Source organism: Trichechus manatus, unplaced genomic scaffold (genome assembly GCF_000243295.1).
Source record: "Trichechus manatus latirostris isolate Lorelei unplaced genomic scaffold, TriManLat1.0 scaffold00100, whole genome shotgun sequence".
Classification (NCBI taxonomy): domain Eukaryota; kingdom Metazoa; phylum Chordata; class Mammalia; order Sirenia; family Trichechidae; genus Trichechus; species Trichechus manatus.
The window spans coordinates 9,097,222-9,111,702 of NW_004444036.1; the positions used below are offsets into that span (position 1 = coordinate 9,097,222).

Sequence of the window (14,481 nt, forward strand, 5' to 3'; positions counted from 1 at the left end):
AAAAAAACAGTCAAAATTTGGAGTATCCTTATTATTTTCCGAACATATGAGAAGTGTTTTGCGGGGTGAAAATTAGGGAATTGTTTGCCATAGATGCGCATATCTATCTTTGTAGAGGCAGAATCAGTAATTTATTTGATTTAAATCTGATTCAAGCTTTTATTTTACTCGTCTCTGGATAGCCCTCATGCCAAACGTGGGAGTATTTGCACCTGTCTTACTGTATGAATTTTCTTTTCTCAATAGGCTGGATTTGGTTATGGTTTGCCAATTTCACGCCTGTATGCTAGATATTTTCAAGGAGACCTGAAACTCTATTCCATGGAAGGAGTGGGCACTGACGCCGTCATTTATTTGAAGGTACTGCATTCTTGTTTCTGTTAGTATGAAGGCATCTTTACTTTCTTTGTTTTTCTTAATTGTACTTTAGATGAAGCTTTACAGAGCAAATTAGTTTCTCATTAAGCAGTTAATACACACATTGTTTTGAGACATTGGTTGCCAACCCCACAACATGTCAGCACTCTCCCCTTCTCGACCTTGGGTTCCCTGTGGCATCTTTACTTTTTGAAGCTATGAGTCCTAAGAAGTGAGACCACCACTATATCTTCTCTTACGTTCAGCTCAGATTTACTTTGGTTTTGTCTGAGAACCGTGTCATCTCCTTCATTTTATGCTCAGATATAGCAAAAACATGAAGCATGTTTAATAAATTATTAAAATGTTAATTTTAAAACAATAATGCTAAATTGTGATTTTTACAAATTGCACATCCATTAAGAGGACTAATCTAAAAAGAGACAGGCTTTTATAAACTGAAATCTTTAGTCTTTTGCTTTAAAAACTTGCTGGCTTTCCCAAAGTTATAAGAATTCAGTGTTCATGATATGATTATATAAAAGATTGATCTAATAACAAAGTTCTCTGTAACTTTTTCTCATTCATTGGTGGTGTTAAACTTTTATTTCTAAACTCTAGAATATTTGGCATATTTTGAATAGGTAATATAGGCACCAAAACCCGTTGCAGTTGAGTTGATTCCGATTCATCGCGACCATATAGGACAGAGTAGAAGTGCCCCATAGGGTTTCCAAGGAGCGGCTTATGGATTCAAACTGCCAACCTTTTGGTTAGCAGCCGAGTTCTTAACCACTGTGCCACCAGGGCTCCAATATAGGCACATAGTACACATTTAAAAACTACAAAAGGGACAACTTAGGTCTCTAATTTCTTTAGCACAAATGTTAGTGACAGCACTTTGTTTTTGTATTTGTTTTTAACTTGCCAGTATATCTTGGCACTCTTTCCATATCAGTTCATACAAAACTGACTAATTCTTTTTAACATATGTTAAAAAGTATTGTATTAAAAAGTATGTTACTATATATTATACCACATTTTAGCCAGTTATTTGGAGCATTTATTTTAAATACCAATGCTTCTAGATAATACGATAGTTGATCTCACTTGATGGGCTTATGTTTATATGTCTGATATGTATAAAACTTTATTTCTTCCTGGGCCCTTCGGGAGAGTAATTGCCCAGTGAATAATGGTGTGTGGTCTAACACCATATATTCAAGACAGCTGAGCATCTCAAAGCAGTATCAACTAACTAAAATGCCTTTTTTTCTGGTCATGTGTACTTCAGTGCTGGTTTTGAATTAGTGAATGTTTTTATTCCTTTAAAAAATGCTTTAATTTTCTCCTGGCCAGTCTAAGTAAACTACTAAAATATAATTTTAATACAAGTTGAAAGGTATGTATTAAGGTATCTAATTTTTTATAAGGGAGCCCTGGTGGTGAGTGGTTAAGCACTGGGCTGCTAACTGAAAGGTTATCGGTTCGAACCCACCAGCCACTCCGCAGGAGAAAGATGCGGCAGTCTGCTCCCATACAGGTTACAGCCTTGGAAATCCTGTGGGGCAGTTCTACTCTGTCCTAGGGGGTTGCTATGAGTCAGAATCGACTTGATGAGAACAGGTTTGGTTTTGGGTTTTTAACTTTTTAAATGGTAAAATTTAGGTTAGTATTTCACCTGAGGAAAAATAACACTGTGGACCTTTGGTGTATGTTTTTGTTTTTCCAATAGGCTCTTTCAAGTGAATCATTTGAGAGACTTCCAGTTTTTAATAAGTCAGCATGGCGCCATTACAAGACCACACCTGAAGCTGATGATTGGAGCAATCCTAGCAGTGAACCCAGAGATGCGTCAAAATACAAGGCTAAACAGTAATTTACCGCTTTGATTTCCATTATAAAATATCTGATTTTTCTCCAGAATATATGAGCCAGATGATTGATATCTTTCAGCTACATCTTCTTTGCAGTTACAACTGGAAAAGCAAAGTGATCCTAGAGAAAGAAAGATTGGAGCAGACTTTTCACTCGAGAAAGGAAGGATGGCAAGAGTTGGGTAGCCAGAGTAGCCACATTGAGGTCCCCTGTTCTAGAATCCTTGCACCAAAGAGCTGTTAAAGGTATTAGCAGTGAGCAAGGATTTGTCCTGCCATGAATTTTATTTAAGAAGTTATTAATTTGCAATTTGTCATCATCCATAGAGGTTTACAGGAGAATGTGTAAAGAAATTTTGTGGGTTGAAGCTGAAAAAATAAAGATATTAAAATTATCAGTTAATTGCAAAATAATGAGTTTCACTATTTTATAGTAATAAGGAAAATAATCCAGTCTTTGGTTTCCAGTTTTTTTTCTTCTGACAATACTTAAGCCCCAACTCTATTAGCAACAGTAAGGATTTTTTTTATTCATTTAATTAAAAATAACTATTAATATAAAATAGTATATGTGAATTGTAAATAGCTAGAAGATACAAACAAGCAAAAGAGAAAAAAAAAAACCCTCTGTAGTCCCACAACCCAGAGATTACCAACCACTGGTAAAGCTTTGTTATGTGAATATATACAAATAGCAAAGTATCTGAGAGGAGTATCTGGGAGTATCCTCCCAGATACTTCGCTATTTGTATATATTTTTTTCCAAAATGAGACCATACCATTCATACGGTTTTATAAACTGCTTTTTTTTATTTGACCATCTCCACCTTTTCATGTCAATATATTTGCATCTGATATTTTTAGTTCTATTTCAGCGTTGCAGTGTTTCTTCTTAATTTAATTGAATATATTTCTCCTTACCCTGAAAACCTTGATTTTTAACATACCTAGCATAATGCAATAGAAAGGTATTTGTATTGCAATTAACTGATAATTTTAACTTCCCCTGATTTGTCCAAACCAGGGTTTGTTACAGGACCATCTAACACATCTGGTTATGTCTCAGAGCTCTGGTGGCGCAGCCCCTAAGAGGTCGGTTGCTAACCAAAAGGTCAGCAGTTCAAATCCACCAGCCGCTCCTTGGAAACCCTGTGGGGCAGTTCTGCTCTGTCCTATAGGGTCACTATGAGTCGGAATCCACTCGATGGCAATGGGTTTGGTTTTTTGGGGGGTTATGTCTCAAGTAGTTTTTAATGTAGAACAATTCTTCTTTGCTGAGAGACCATGCCAGTTGTCCTGCAAAATGTCCTGCCTTGATTTGTTTGATTTCTTCTTTGAAATGTCACTTCACTTGTTCCCCATTCCCTGTATTGCCTGTAAACTGGAAGTCAAGCTAAAGGCTTGATGGATTCAAATTAAGCGGTTTTTTTTTTTTTTTTTTTTGCTAGACTGTTTTGTAAATGCCATTGCAGAATTACGCTGATATCTGGTTGATGCACCATTAGTGATGTTAAGATTGACCATAGTCTAGGTGTGTTCCCTCCATGGTATTTTCCCTTGTCAACCAGAAAGTAATCTGGATGGTGTTATTTTGGCACTGTATGAGTGTACAGTTACCCATCAACCATGCATCTAATGTTTTTTACACCAATTGATAAATTTGGCTCGAATCAGTAATTTTATTACAGTTTGTAAATGATTTTTTCTAAGAATATCATTCCTTTGGCTATCAGCTGACACTTTCCTGTAAAGTAAAGCTCTTCTTCATCAACTAAACCAAACCCATTGCCGTGGAGTCAATTCTGACTCATAGCGACCCTATAGGACAGAGTAGGACTGCCCCATAGGGTTTCCAGGGAACGGCTGGTGGATTCGAACTGTGACCTTTTGGTTAGCAGCCGAGCTCTTAAGCACTGCGCCACCAGGGCTCCTAAGACCATTTAGGTACCTTGAAATTACAGTTCTTCCTGGCAAGCCAGGATAAGCATTTAAATCTTTCCCTTTAATTACCAATTTTCGAGGTAAGAAATTGATTAAAAGCCACCTTAAATGGTGACAGATGAGCCTGGCTTTCTCTTTTCTGAGAGTTATTATGGGTATTGTAGATTTTTCTTGCTTTGATATGTTTCAGTCAGTACTTACTGAAGTATAACATGTGTATGGTAAAGTGTACAGATCTTAAAGTTATAGCTTGATGAATTTTTACTATATTTCCAGCACCCCAAAAGGCCCCTTCTTAGTCAAACTTCCTATCCTCCCTGCCCCATGTACCCATTATTCTGACTTCTATCACCATAGGTAAGTTTTACCTCTTGAACGCAACATAAAAGGAATATATAGTATGTACTCTATTTGTGTCTGGCTTCCTGTGAGATTCATCCATGTTATTGCGTGTAGTGGTCATTATTCTTTCGATGCTAAAATTGGCACACCTTTGGCCAATGAGAGCTATTTCAAGCTGGATCCTGTGTGTTTCACAGACAAAAAATCCTTAATCTTTGAAAGCTTGCTTGCTTTCTGGCCCATGGCAATATCCTAGACTCATATATCTTTCCTGCCCCTGTCCTGGAATCAGCCATTTCCTCCAAGGAGCCCTGTTTCCTTTTAAAAGGTATTACAGACCCTAATCTGGGAAGTTGGGAGTGCTCACTATACCTTTTCTAGGTCCTTTTTCTAACCAGAGCTATAAAAATTATATACAGGCTGTCCCTGGGTTACGAACGTTCAACTTACGGACAACTCCTACTGGTCCTTTAATGTTATGTAAATTTGCCCTCACTTTGAAACCATTGAACCAGCCCCTACTCACAACAAATTCTTCATCACAATCTCTTACTTCACTTGCTGCACGTGCAGCTTTTAAATCATTGAAAAGGCTTTGAACCTTTTCTTGCACTAAAGTACGGCTAAATAAGAACCATATGCATGTATTCTGACTTACCTACAAATTCTTAAAGACACAATCAGAAATGGATCTTATTCGTAACCCGGGGACTGCCTGTATTTAAATCCTATTTTCATACCGATATTTTTAGTTCTATTTTAACATTGCAGTGTTTCTTCTTAATATATTTTAATTGAACATTTTTCTCCTTACCCTGAAAACCTTGATTCTTAACATCTTTAACATAATGCAATAGAAAGGTATTTGTTTGCAAATATATTTTATATGGCATTGCAATTTTGTATCAGTTTAGTAGCATTGGTCTTTTCTGATGAATGATATAAAGGGCATCTCTACTGATGGGGGAGCCCTGGTGGCACAGGGGTTCAGAGTTCAGCTGCTAACCAAAAGGTCGGCAGTTTCGAATCCACCAGCTGCTCCTTGGAAACCCTGTGGGGCAGTTCTACTCTGTCCTGTAGGGTCGCTATGAGTCAGAATCGACTCGACAGCAATGGGTTTGGTTTTTGGTTTGGTTTATACAAGGCTTCGGACAGGTTCCTTCCAGTTTGAACCCCAGCTGAGAATTTTAATTTCTAACAAGTTCCCAGGCGATGCTAATGCTGCTGGTTAGGGACCAGTTCTGAGAACCACAAGTAGAGCAGTGGTTCTCAAAATTTATTATACGTAAGAATCACCTGGGGATCTTGTTAAAATATAGATTCGGATTCAGTATATCCGGGGTGGAACAAACTGGTTCTAAGCCCTGGTTATATACTATTGTGATTAGGTATGAATCTTAATTTCTAATACGTTATTAGGCAAACAAATTTTATCAGAAGGCAGTTTTTAAAATCCTAAAATGCTTAGCCTGACAATTAAAATTGTTAAATTATACAAATAGGATCTTGATGGAGATTTGGGGGAAATATTTATTAGGTATGATAAATTCACTAGATGGTTATACATGAGAAATTCTAAGAAAATTTATTCTCTAATTAGGTTTTTTAAAAATAAGTTTTACCGAGATATAATTCACATACCTTAAAATTCACCCTTTTAAAGTATACAGTTCAGTGGTTTTTAGTATCTTCAGGAGCTCTGGTGGCACAGTGGTTAAAGTGCTTGGCTGCTAACCAAAAGGTCAGTGGTTCGAATCCACCAGCTGCTCCATGGGAGAAAGATGTGGCAGTCTGCTTCCATAAAGATTCACAGCCTTGGAAACCCTGTGAGGCAGTTCTGCCCTGTCCTGTAGGGGCACTATGAGTTGGAATCGGCTCGACAGCAGTGTTTTTTTTGTTTTTGTTTTTTTTTTGTTTGTTTGTTTGTTTTGGTATATTCACAGAGTTGTACAGCCTTCACTACTATCTAATTTTAGAAAATTTTCATCACCTCAAAAAGAAACCTCATACCCATTAGCAGTCATTCCCCATTTCTAATCAGGTTTTTAACTGAGAGTAAAGAACTGTTTTAAAGTATATATAAGTAATTAAATGGTAATTCTTTTTCTGTAGGAACTATAGAAAATAATCCTGAGAACAGGCAAGAGTTTTTGAAATATCACTATAACTAAATGCTCTGAGTAAGTTCTGGCTAAACTAGAGGAAGTTGTACTCATAAACTCATTATGGATATTACTGTTATTTCTTTGTAGGGACAAGATCAAGACTAATAGAACTTTGTAGAGAACTGAATGCTCTGGTCCTCTCTGTGAAGAAAGACCATCTTCTGCAAGTCAACCAGAGAGAATTCCTTTCCTCTACCAACTCTGAGAGCAGAACCATAGTTATTCCAGTGCTTGAACATGTATTTTCTCCATACCAGCTGGACCTTTTCCATGGAGCCCTTCCTGTAGCTACTCCAGCTCTTCCACAGAAACTAGTAATTTGTAAATTGAGTAACTTTTCGTAGTACTTTGCTGTGTTGTGATTGGCGCCTGGCACACGAGAACACGGAGCCTCCAGAGCGCTCTCATGTCCTCATACCCTCCGCCTCATTATCATAGAGTCAGGTGTCTACAGTCTTCCCAAGATTCCAAGCTCCTTCCCCCTTCCTGACACAGAAGATATCTACTGTTGCTCTTTATGACCAAATACCATGTTTGTCCCAAACCACCAACTAAGGCCTGAGGAATCTGGAGGTTGAAGACATCAGCTGAGCATGTCTTGATAATTCAGTCCCAGAGCCCAGCTTCCCTCATATGCATTTCTCTTCCACTCTTTGGTTTAGACTCTTGCCTTCCTCCATCTCGTATTCTCATTGTGAGGTATGGGTACTTTCGTGTTAGATCTTATTCATCAATGCATTGATTTTATTTTAAAATTCATTTGTATATTTCCATTCTGTTGATTAAAGTAATCCAAAAGTCGTCTTGGACTTTTTCACTTAACTGCTTGGTTTCAAAGATCTTAAGTGAAAAACTGCCTTCTGATCGGTAGCAAGTTTGTAAAGAGTAGAAAGTAGAATTTTTTGCTTATGTAAAGACTTAACCCATCTCATAAGGGACTTTTGTCATATTCTTTTCCATTGTAGTCTTCTAGTCCCTGTGTGGTACGCTTTACTAGCGGTAAGATGGACTATTGAAGGGAAAAAGTTCCATCTGGTTTATTTTGAAAATTGCCCTAGGTCCTCATAATTTTCATTTTCATTGATTTTAGCCAGTTTTAGAATGGTCAACTCAATCTGATTTTCACAGTCTTTTGCTTTTTAGCTGAATGTGGGAAGTGGAAATTGGCAGAGGACTTGGGGTAAGGAAAGAGGAGTCGTATTATATTTACCCTTAGAAACAGAAGCTATCTGAGAGTCCATATTAAAATCAGCATTTTCCACAGCTCCACAGGATGTGTTTCTCTTCACTGTCATTTCTCATATGTATTCTCTATCCTGACTTCTCCCCTCTTGTAATGTCCATATAAATGTGTTCAGTCCAGTTTTTAAGTATTACAGCCCACTGATTTAAAACTTTTAACTTGTCTTCTTCATTCTTTTGTCATAAGATAGTGTCGGTGCAGCTGTCGCCATGGTTAACATGGTGGGGGATTTTTCCCTGGGAAAAGGTGTGCTCTGACCAGCTGCACCTGGGTTGATTACATCGTTTCTCTTAGTTGCACTGAATCTGATTTTCTTTCATATCATTATATTACCTGAGCTCATGGTAGTTTCCTTTCACCTTTAGAAAGCTCTCATCTCTTCCATCCTTAGAAGCATCTCATCAGAACTCATATCTATGCAGTCAGGTAAAAGGACTGTCGATGTACTTTCTGATGGCAGGGTGGTCCATGTGGGGGCCATTGTTGTGAGAACTAAGTCGGTGTCCTAGGAATGGGGCTGTTCCATATGATTATTTTCTTGTTGTGTAAATGATGTAAAAATAATGGTCCTTCACATTTAAAGACCCTAGCTTCCTTGTAAACATTAGGTAGTATATTGGTGTCTTCCTTACTAGGCCTCGGTTTCAGAACATACTCATTTACACTTCCAAGTATGATACACTCTATAGGCGGGGGGTCAGCAGATTCAGTTAGTGTTACCTGTTGCCTTGTTCTGTCATTATTTTTATTATGTGATTGAAAAATGTTCATTGATCATTTTGCCCTCACACCACCACCATGTAAAGGTTGAATGTGGAAAATATGAGGTGGAAAAATCCTATTACATTCCTCCCTTTACAAGTCTTTTTCAAAAGTAAAATTTTTTTCAATGTTTTAGTAACTTAATTGGTAGACCTTTTCTAATGTACTCTTCTTATGTATACCCATCTGACCCCAGTACAATATTCCTTCTCCTGTCTTTGTTTTCTGTATTTAACTTTGCTCTTAAAGCAACCACAGGAAGAGTTCCAGAAACATCTTGTATTCTAACAGTTCTACTAGCCCTTTTACCCAAGTATTTATCTCTCCTTTTTGTTGGCTGTACTGATGAAGGCACATCCTTCTGACTGTTTGCTGGGTTTGTCTATAAGAAAATCGTCAGATTTCTACATACAGGTTATAATATAAATAGACATTGCCCCCTTGTCAGCTAAATTTGGTTAGTTCTCTTCATTCCTCCTTTTTCCCTCTCTTTTACTGTATTTTATTTTAAGTATTTGGGGACCATGCCTACTGTTTGGAATAGTGCCTGGCATGTGGTAGGTTTCCCTATTTCCACCAGACATCACCCTAAATATTAGTTGAATCAAAGAATGAAAATTGACAGGCATTTATTTAGCTTGGGTGATGGGGCATCATCTTTCAAAGTTCTTAAACTGTCCTTGTTTCCAATATAAAAATAGTTCAGGTAAAGAGCTGTGGAAGTACTGAATTTCCTTCTTATAGTACGAAGAAATGACTTTAAAATGTAGAGAAATGGACGGAAGTAGGGAGTGATCCACAGGAGCCATCAGATCTTTTCTTTGTCTCTGAATATCTGATTTTGGCTCCTTAATATACTGGGTTCTTTCCATCCAAACGGAGACATGGTTTTATAGCCTGGCTTACAGATTACAAAGACCCTTCACATGCGCCATCCTTTTGATCCTTACAACGCTGTGAGGTGGACCACGCAGGTATTCTCTGTTTTTCATGTGAGCCCCAAAGCAATTAAGTCGTTTTCCAAGGTGGCATGGTAACTAAATGACCGAACCGAAGCGGGTAGTTGGGTCTTCTCCTTCTTAGGCTGGTGCTCTCAACAATGCACCAGGTAATTAGCATTATCTCTCTTTTGAGGAATTTCTTGGGTATATTAGCGCTGAAGGGTAAGCTATAAACCAAAACTTTTATATAGTACAAGATAATTCCATTCAGGAAAGATTTTCTTTTGTGTGTTTTCATTTTGGCATAGTTAGTAAGAGGAGCTAATTGAATGGATTTGGCAGCTTTTACCTAGAAAGACAGGCAACTTAAAGTGTATAGCTGTAGGTAATTACTATAGTTATTTAGATTTAATTCTATGTTTGAATGAATTCAGTACTCACTGCCAGCCCTTTCATACAAAGACTCCACATTCGAGAGTTGATGCTTTTATCCTTGGGTGGACTAGATTACAGCTTCAGTTAGATTTTCTTGTATGTGCACAAATGTATTTCTCTTGCCATTACTTATGAACAACTTGGTTGGCTGTTGGATTCTTGGGTCACATCTCTTCTCCCTCGATTCTTTGGAGATACTGCTTTATCGTCTTCCCGTGTCTGGTGGTGTTGGGAGGTGACCTGCTTGTCTGCCCTGGATACTTGTGATTTTTTGTCCTTGAAATTCAGTAACTTCATTTGCGTATGTCTCAGGATTGACAGTTGTCTGTTGCCTCTTCCTGGCACGCAGTGAATAGCAGATATTGACATTGGGGCCTTACTGCATTTCATATTGGTTTATTCTGTCCTTATGTTGGCTCTCTTGGAGCCCTGGTGGTGCAGTGGTTAAGAGTTCAGGCTGCTAACCAGAAGGTCAGCAGTTCGAATCCACCAGCTGCTCCTTGGAAACACTATGGGTCAGTTCTACTCTGTCCTGTATGGTCGCTATGAGTCGGAATCAACTCTACAGCACCAGTTTTTTTGTTTTGTTTTTTTTATTGGCTCTCTTATCTATCCTTCACATTTATCTTTCTTTTGATCACTTTCATCTCCTTGTCTTTCTTCATGCTATGTATAATTTTTTTTCTCAAGCCTTACCCTCCATTTTGCTGACTCAGTTTTCTACACTGATGATTCCAGTGCTTGATGCTTGTAATGTGGCTTTCACTTCTGTTATAGTTTTCTTTTTTATCTCGGTTCCTTTCCTGAGCTCTGCCAGCTTTCCCCCACCTCATTATGTTATCCTCTTTGATTCCCTATTTCATTTCTTTGAGGTCTGAATGGCTTTGTCTACGATTTTCTTGGTTTCTGAAACCGCTCTTTTTCCAGAGTGTGTTTAACTCTCTTGCTTCTTTCGCTCCTTTCTTGGCTGTTTTGTTTTTATGTTGTTGTACAAGTATCGTGATGACTTTAGCTGCTTATTATTTATCTTTGAATGGAACCGTTCTGTCTGCCCAGGACTAGTGTGGAAAATCCTCCTTGACTCCTCCATTTTTGGGTGGGAAGTGTTTGAATGATCATCTTAGACCTTGAACTATAAGGCTAGATATTGGCAGATTGTAATGTTGGAGATGGTTTTGGGGTATGTTGTCTCTGAGTGCCTTCTATGCTGCTGAATCCTATGCCCTGGATCTGCCTGGGCCCATTGGGGGACAGGGGTCTCGCTTGAGTTTCTTCATTTCCATCAGACATCACCCAAGCAGGAGTGTAGTGGGTCCATACTTCTGCTCTGCTGGATCATATATAGTCAGCATTTGTGTGGTTGGCTCCTGAGTTACCGTTTCTCTCCTCTGCTTCAGCTCCACGCGCCCTTCTTGTGTCCGAAGGAAAGCATTATGCATCTGAGATTTCGCCTTCAGCCCAACCAATCCCCTGCTCTTTGTTTCTGGAAATGTGCCCACGCAGAGTGCACTTGGCTTCTCCTGCTGCCCGTCCTTTTTTCTCCAAGTTAAGAAATTATTGGTAGAGTCCTTTGGAACCCTCTCATTAACTGCCCAGTAATTATGGCCTGCTTGAGACTAGGAGAAATTCCTGGCAAATATGAGAATTCTTCTTTAATTAGTGCCAGCTTCATTGTATCTGTCAGACGCTCCCCTACAGTCCATAGTGTGGGGTTGGGGCTTCTATCGGCTTCATCACAGACAGCTTGTTTTTCAATTTTTGGGTGTGTGTGTTGGAGGGCAGGAGTAGTTATATAAACATGCATTTATTCTGCCATCTTTCCCAGCAGTCCAGGTGCTTAAACATTGACTTTGAAGATAATGTCCTTCATAGTTTATATGTTAGTAAGCAGAGGGAACCAATATTGCTAGCAGGAAAGAACCATTAACTACTTAATCAATACAGGATTTTTGTTTATTGTTCTGTGTAGAAAGATAACTTTTAACCCAGGTTCCTGTTCCCTTGATTAGAGATATCAGTACCTTCTGGTTTGAAAATAGGGATCATGTGAGATTTTAATGAATGTTTGAAGCTATCAACCATAGGCAGTTATTAATTCATTAATTAAATACAATAGCGTATTTCAGAATAGCACAGAATCAGAGTTGTCAAGAGAAGTATGAGCTGTTTTTTATTAGCAGGTTGTTCTTTAACTGTCCAACTGAGGGTGTTAACCCTTCTGAGAGCTTTACTGTGACATCTTTTCCTATCTGTCTTTTCAATCAAACTGTTCTGTTGTTGCCGTCAAGTCGATTCCTACTCATGGCGACCCCATGTGTGTCAGAGTAGAACACTGCTCCATAGGGTTTTCAATGGCTGATTTTTCAGAAGTTGATTGCCAGGGCTTTCTTCTGAGGCACATCTGGGTGGACTCCAGTCTTGCGGTTAGCAGCTGAGTGCGTTAGCTGCTTGCACCACCCAGGGATAGAAAGGTGTGAAGTCCACATCAGGATTGCTTTTGTTATTCACAACTGTATGTTGAAATGGTCTGTTGGCCTGGGGCTTGCTATAGCAGCACACGGGTTAATGTGTAGAAAGTGCATTTACAGGTAGAGCACGGGGAATGCAGCTTCATTCAGGTTGGAGGTTTGATTTGTCTGTTTGTAGGATTCAGGAAACCCTGGTGGCATAGTGGTTAAGAGCTACGGCTGCTAACCAAAAGGGCAGCAGTTTGAATCTACCAGGTGCTCCTTGGAAACTGTATGGGGCAGTTCTACTCTGTCACATTGGATCACTACGAGTTGAAATCAACTCGATGGCAACGAGTTTGGTTTGGTTTGGTGTTTTTCCTCAGGGACCAGCCCATTCCACTAGACAGCCAGCAGCAAACTGCTCCCCTTCAGAGCTCTAGCAGAACGGCCAAGGAGCATGTGTGACAGCTTGCTCCATGCCCCAAGCCCTCCTATGCTGTACCTTCCCCTGCGCTCAGAGTCTGCCCTTGTCTGTGCCTGCTGTGAAATGCAGAATTGAACATGGGCACCTACGTGTACGAGAGACTAAAGAAGCCAAGGTGGGAGACAGAAGCGTCATGGAAAGCGCTGTTCATTCCTCCATTTAAAAAACAGAGTGTCTCTTATGTGCTAGAAACCGCTAGGTGCTGGGAATCTGATAGTGATCAAAGCCGACAGAAACGCCTGGGTGGTGAAGCTCACGTTTTAATAGGGGAGACAGACTAGAAACAAAACAAAGACATTTGATAGTACATTTGGGAGATAAATGCGATGGAGGAAAAGAAAGCCAGGCTGTGGGGGTGAGGGGGGTGGGAGGCACCAAGCCTTCTAAATGTTCTTCTCCTGGACAGATGTGCTCCTTAGATGAGGAGGTGATAGTGACTCCTGAGCTCTTTTATCTTTGTCTCTATTGATCTGAATTTGGAGCAGACCTGTTCTGTGCTCGGCTCTGGGGGTGACTGCGTGGCCCACGCACCGCAGCTCTGGGCAGACAGAGCCAACTTTGGCCATTTCATTTCATTGGCTCCCTGACCAGCAGAGAACAGTGGTGAGGGGAGAGAAGCCAGCTTTACAGTCAGATCTCATAAAAAGGAGCCCTGGTGGTGCAACGGCTAAGCGCTCAGCTGCTAACCGGAAGGTTGGCGGTGCGAACCGGCCAGCGGCTCCACGAGAGAAAAGACCTGGCGATCTGCTCCCGTGAAGATTACAGCCTAGGAAACCCTATGGGGCAGTTCTACTCTGTCGTACGGGGTTGCTATGAGTTGAAATTGACTCAACGGCACTCAACAACAACAACTCATCGTAAAAACACAGTGACAGCAGGTTCAGGATACGGCTTTTCGGACTTCAGAACTCATTATTTAAATAAAACTTTCCCACTTGTAGCATCTGGAGGATGATGCTGGAATTAAAATAGCTGCTTGTCAGGAGAAGACCCTGTTTCACACTTGCAAATTGTTTGAGAGGTAGAGGAAAGGATCATCTCCCAAGTCCACAGGTTAGCAGAAGTATGTTCACGCCCAAAATGAATTAAATGACAACGATGTTGTGACAAAATTCTTGAGAAACCTTTGTTTCTGCCTTTGCACCTGTCTCAAAAATAGGGACCTGAATTCCCCCACGATCCCAATGATAGGATCCGATGGGTCTTTGGGTTGTGACGCAGGCACCAGCAGCTTTCCTCGCTCCCTGCCTCCCTGGGGGGAACACCTTCAGGCCTTGACGCCCGCCTGTCTGGCCCGTGGAGAGAGCTGGAGCTGAGGGACCTGGAGGTGGCAGGGGGTGGGGGGTGGGGATGGGGGTGGATTTAACTGACTAGGGAAGGAGGTGCGATTTGCATTACAAAAAAATCAAAACCCATAGTGACCCTGTAGGACAGAGTAAAACTGCCTCATGCAGTTTGCAAGGCTGTAATCTTTACAGAAGCAG

The 14,481-nt window shown here is 40.0% G+C and overlaps 1 protein-coding gene across 1 annotated transcript in view; it reads left to right on the plus strand.

Moving 5' to 3' along the window:
* PDK3 (pyruvate dehydrogenase kinase 3) overlaps window positions 1-13,324 on the plus strand; it is an 88,689-nt gene extending 75,365 nt beyond the window's left edge. Inside the window, exons 10-12 of the mRNA XM_004382860.2 lie at window positions 247-360; window positions 2,093-2,232; window positions 6,770-13,324. Coding sequence (XP_004382917.1) covers window positions 247-360; window positions 2,093-2,232; window positions 6,770-6,800 — 285 coding nt within the window. The 3' untranslated portion in view covers window positions 6,801-13,324. The remainder of the gene's footprint in view (window positions 1-246; window positions 361-2,092; window positions 2,233-6,769) is intronic.
* Window positions 13,325-14,481: the final 1,157 nt, after the last annotated feature.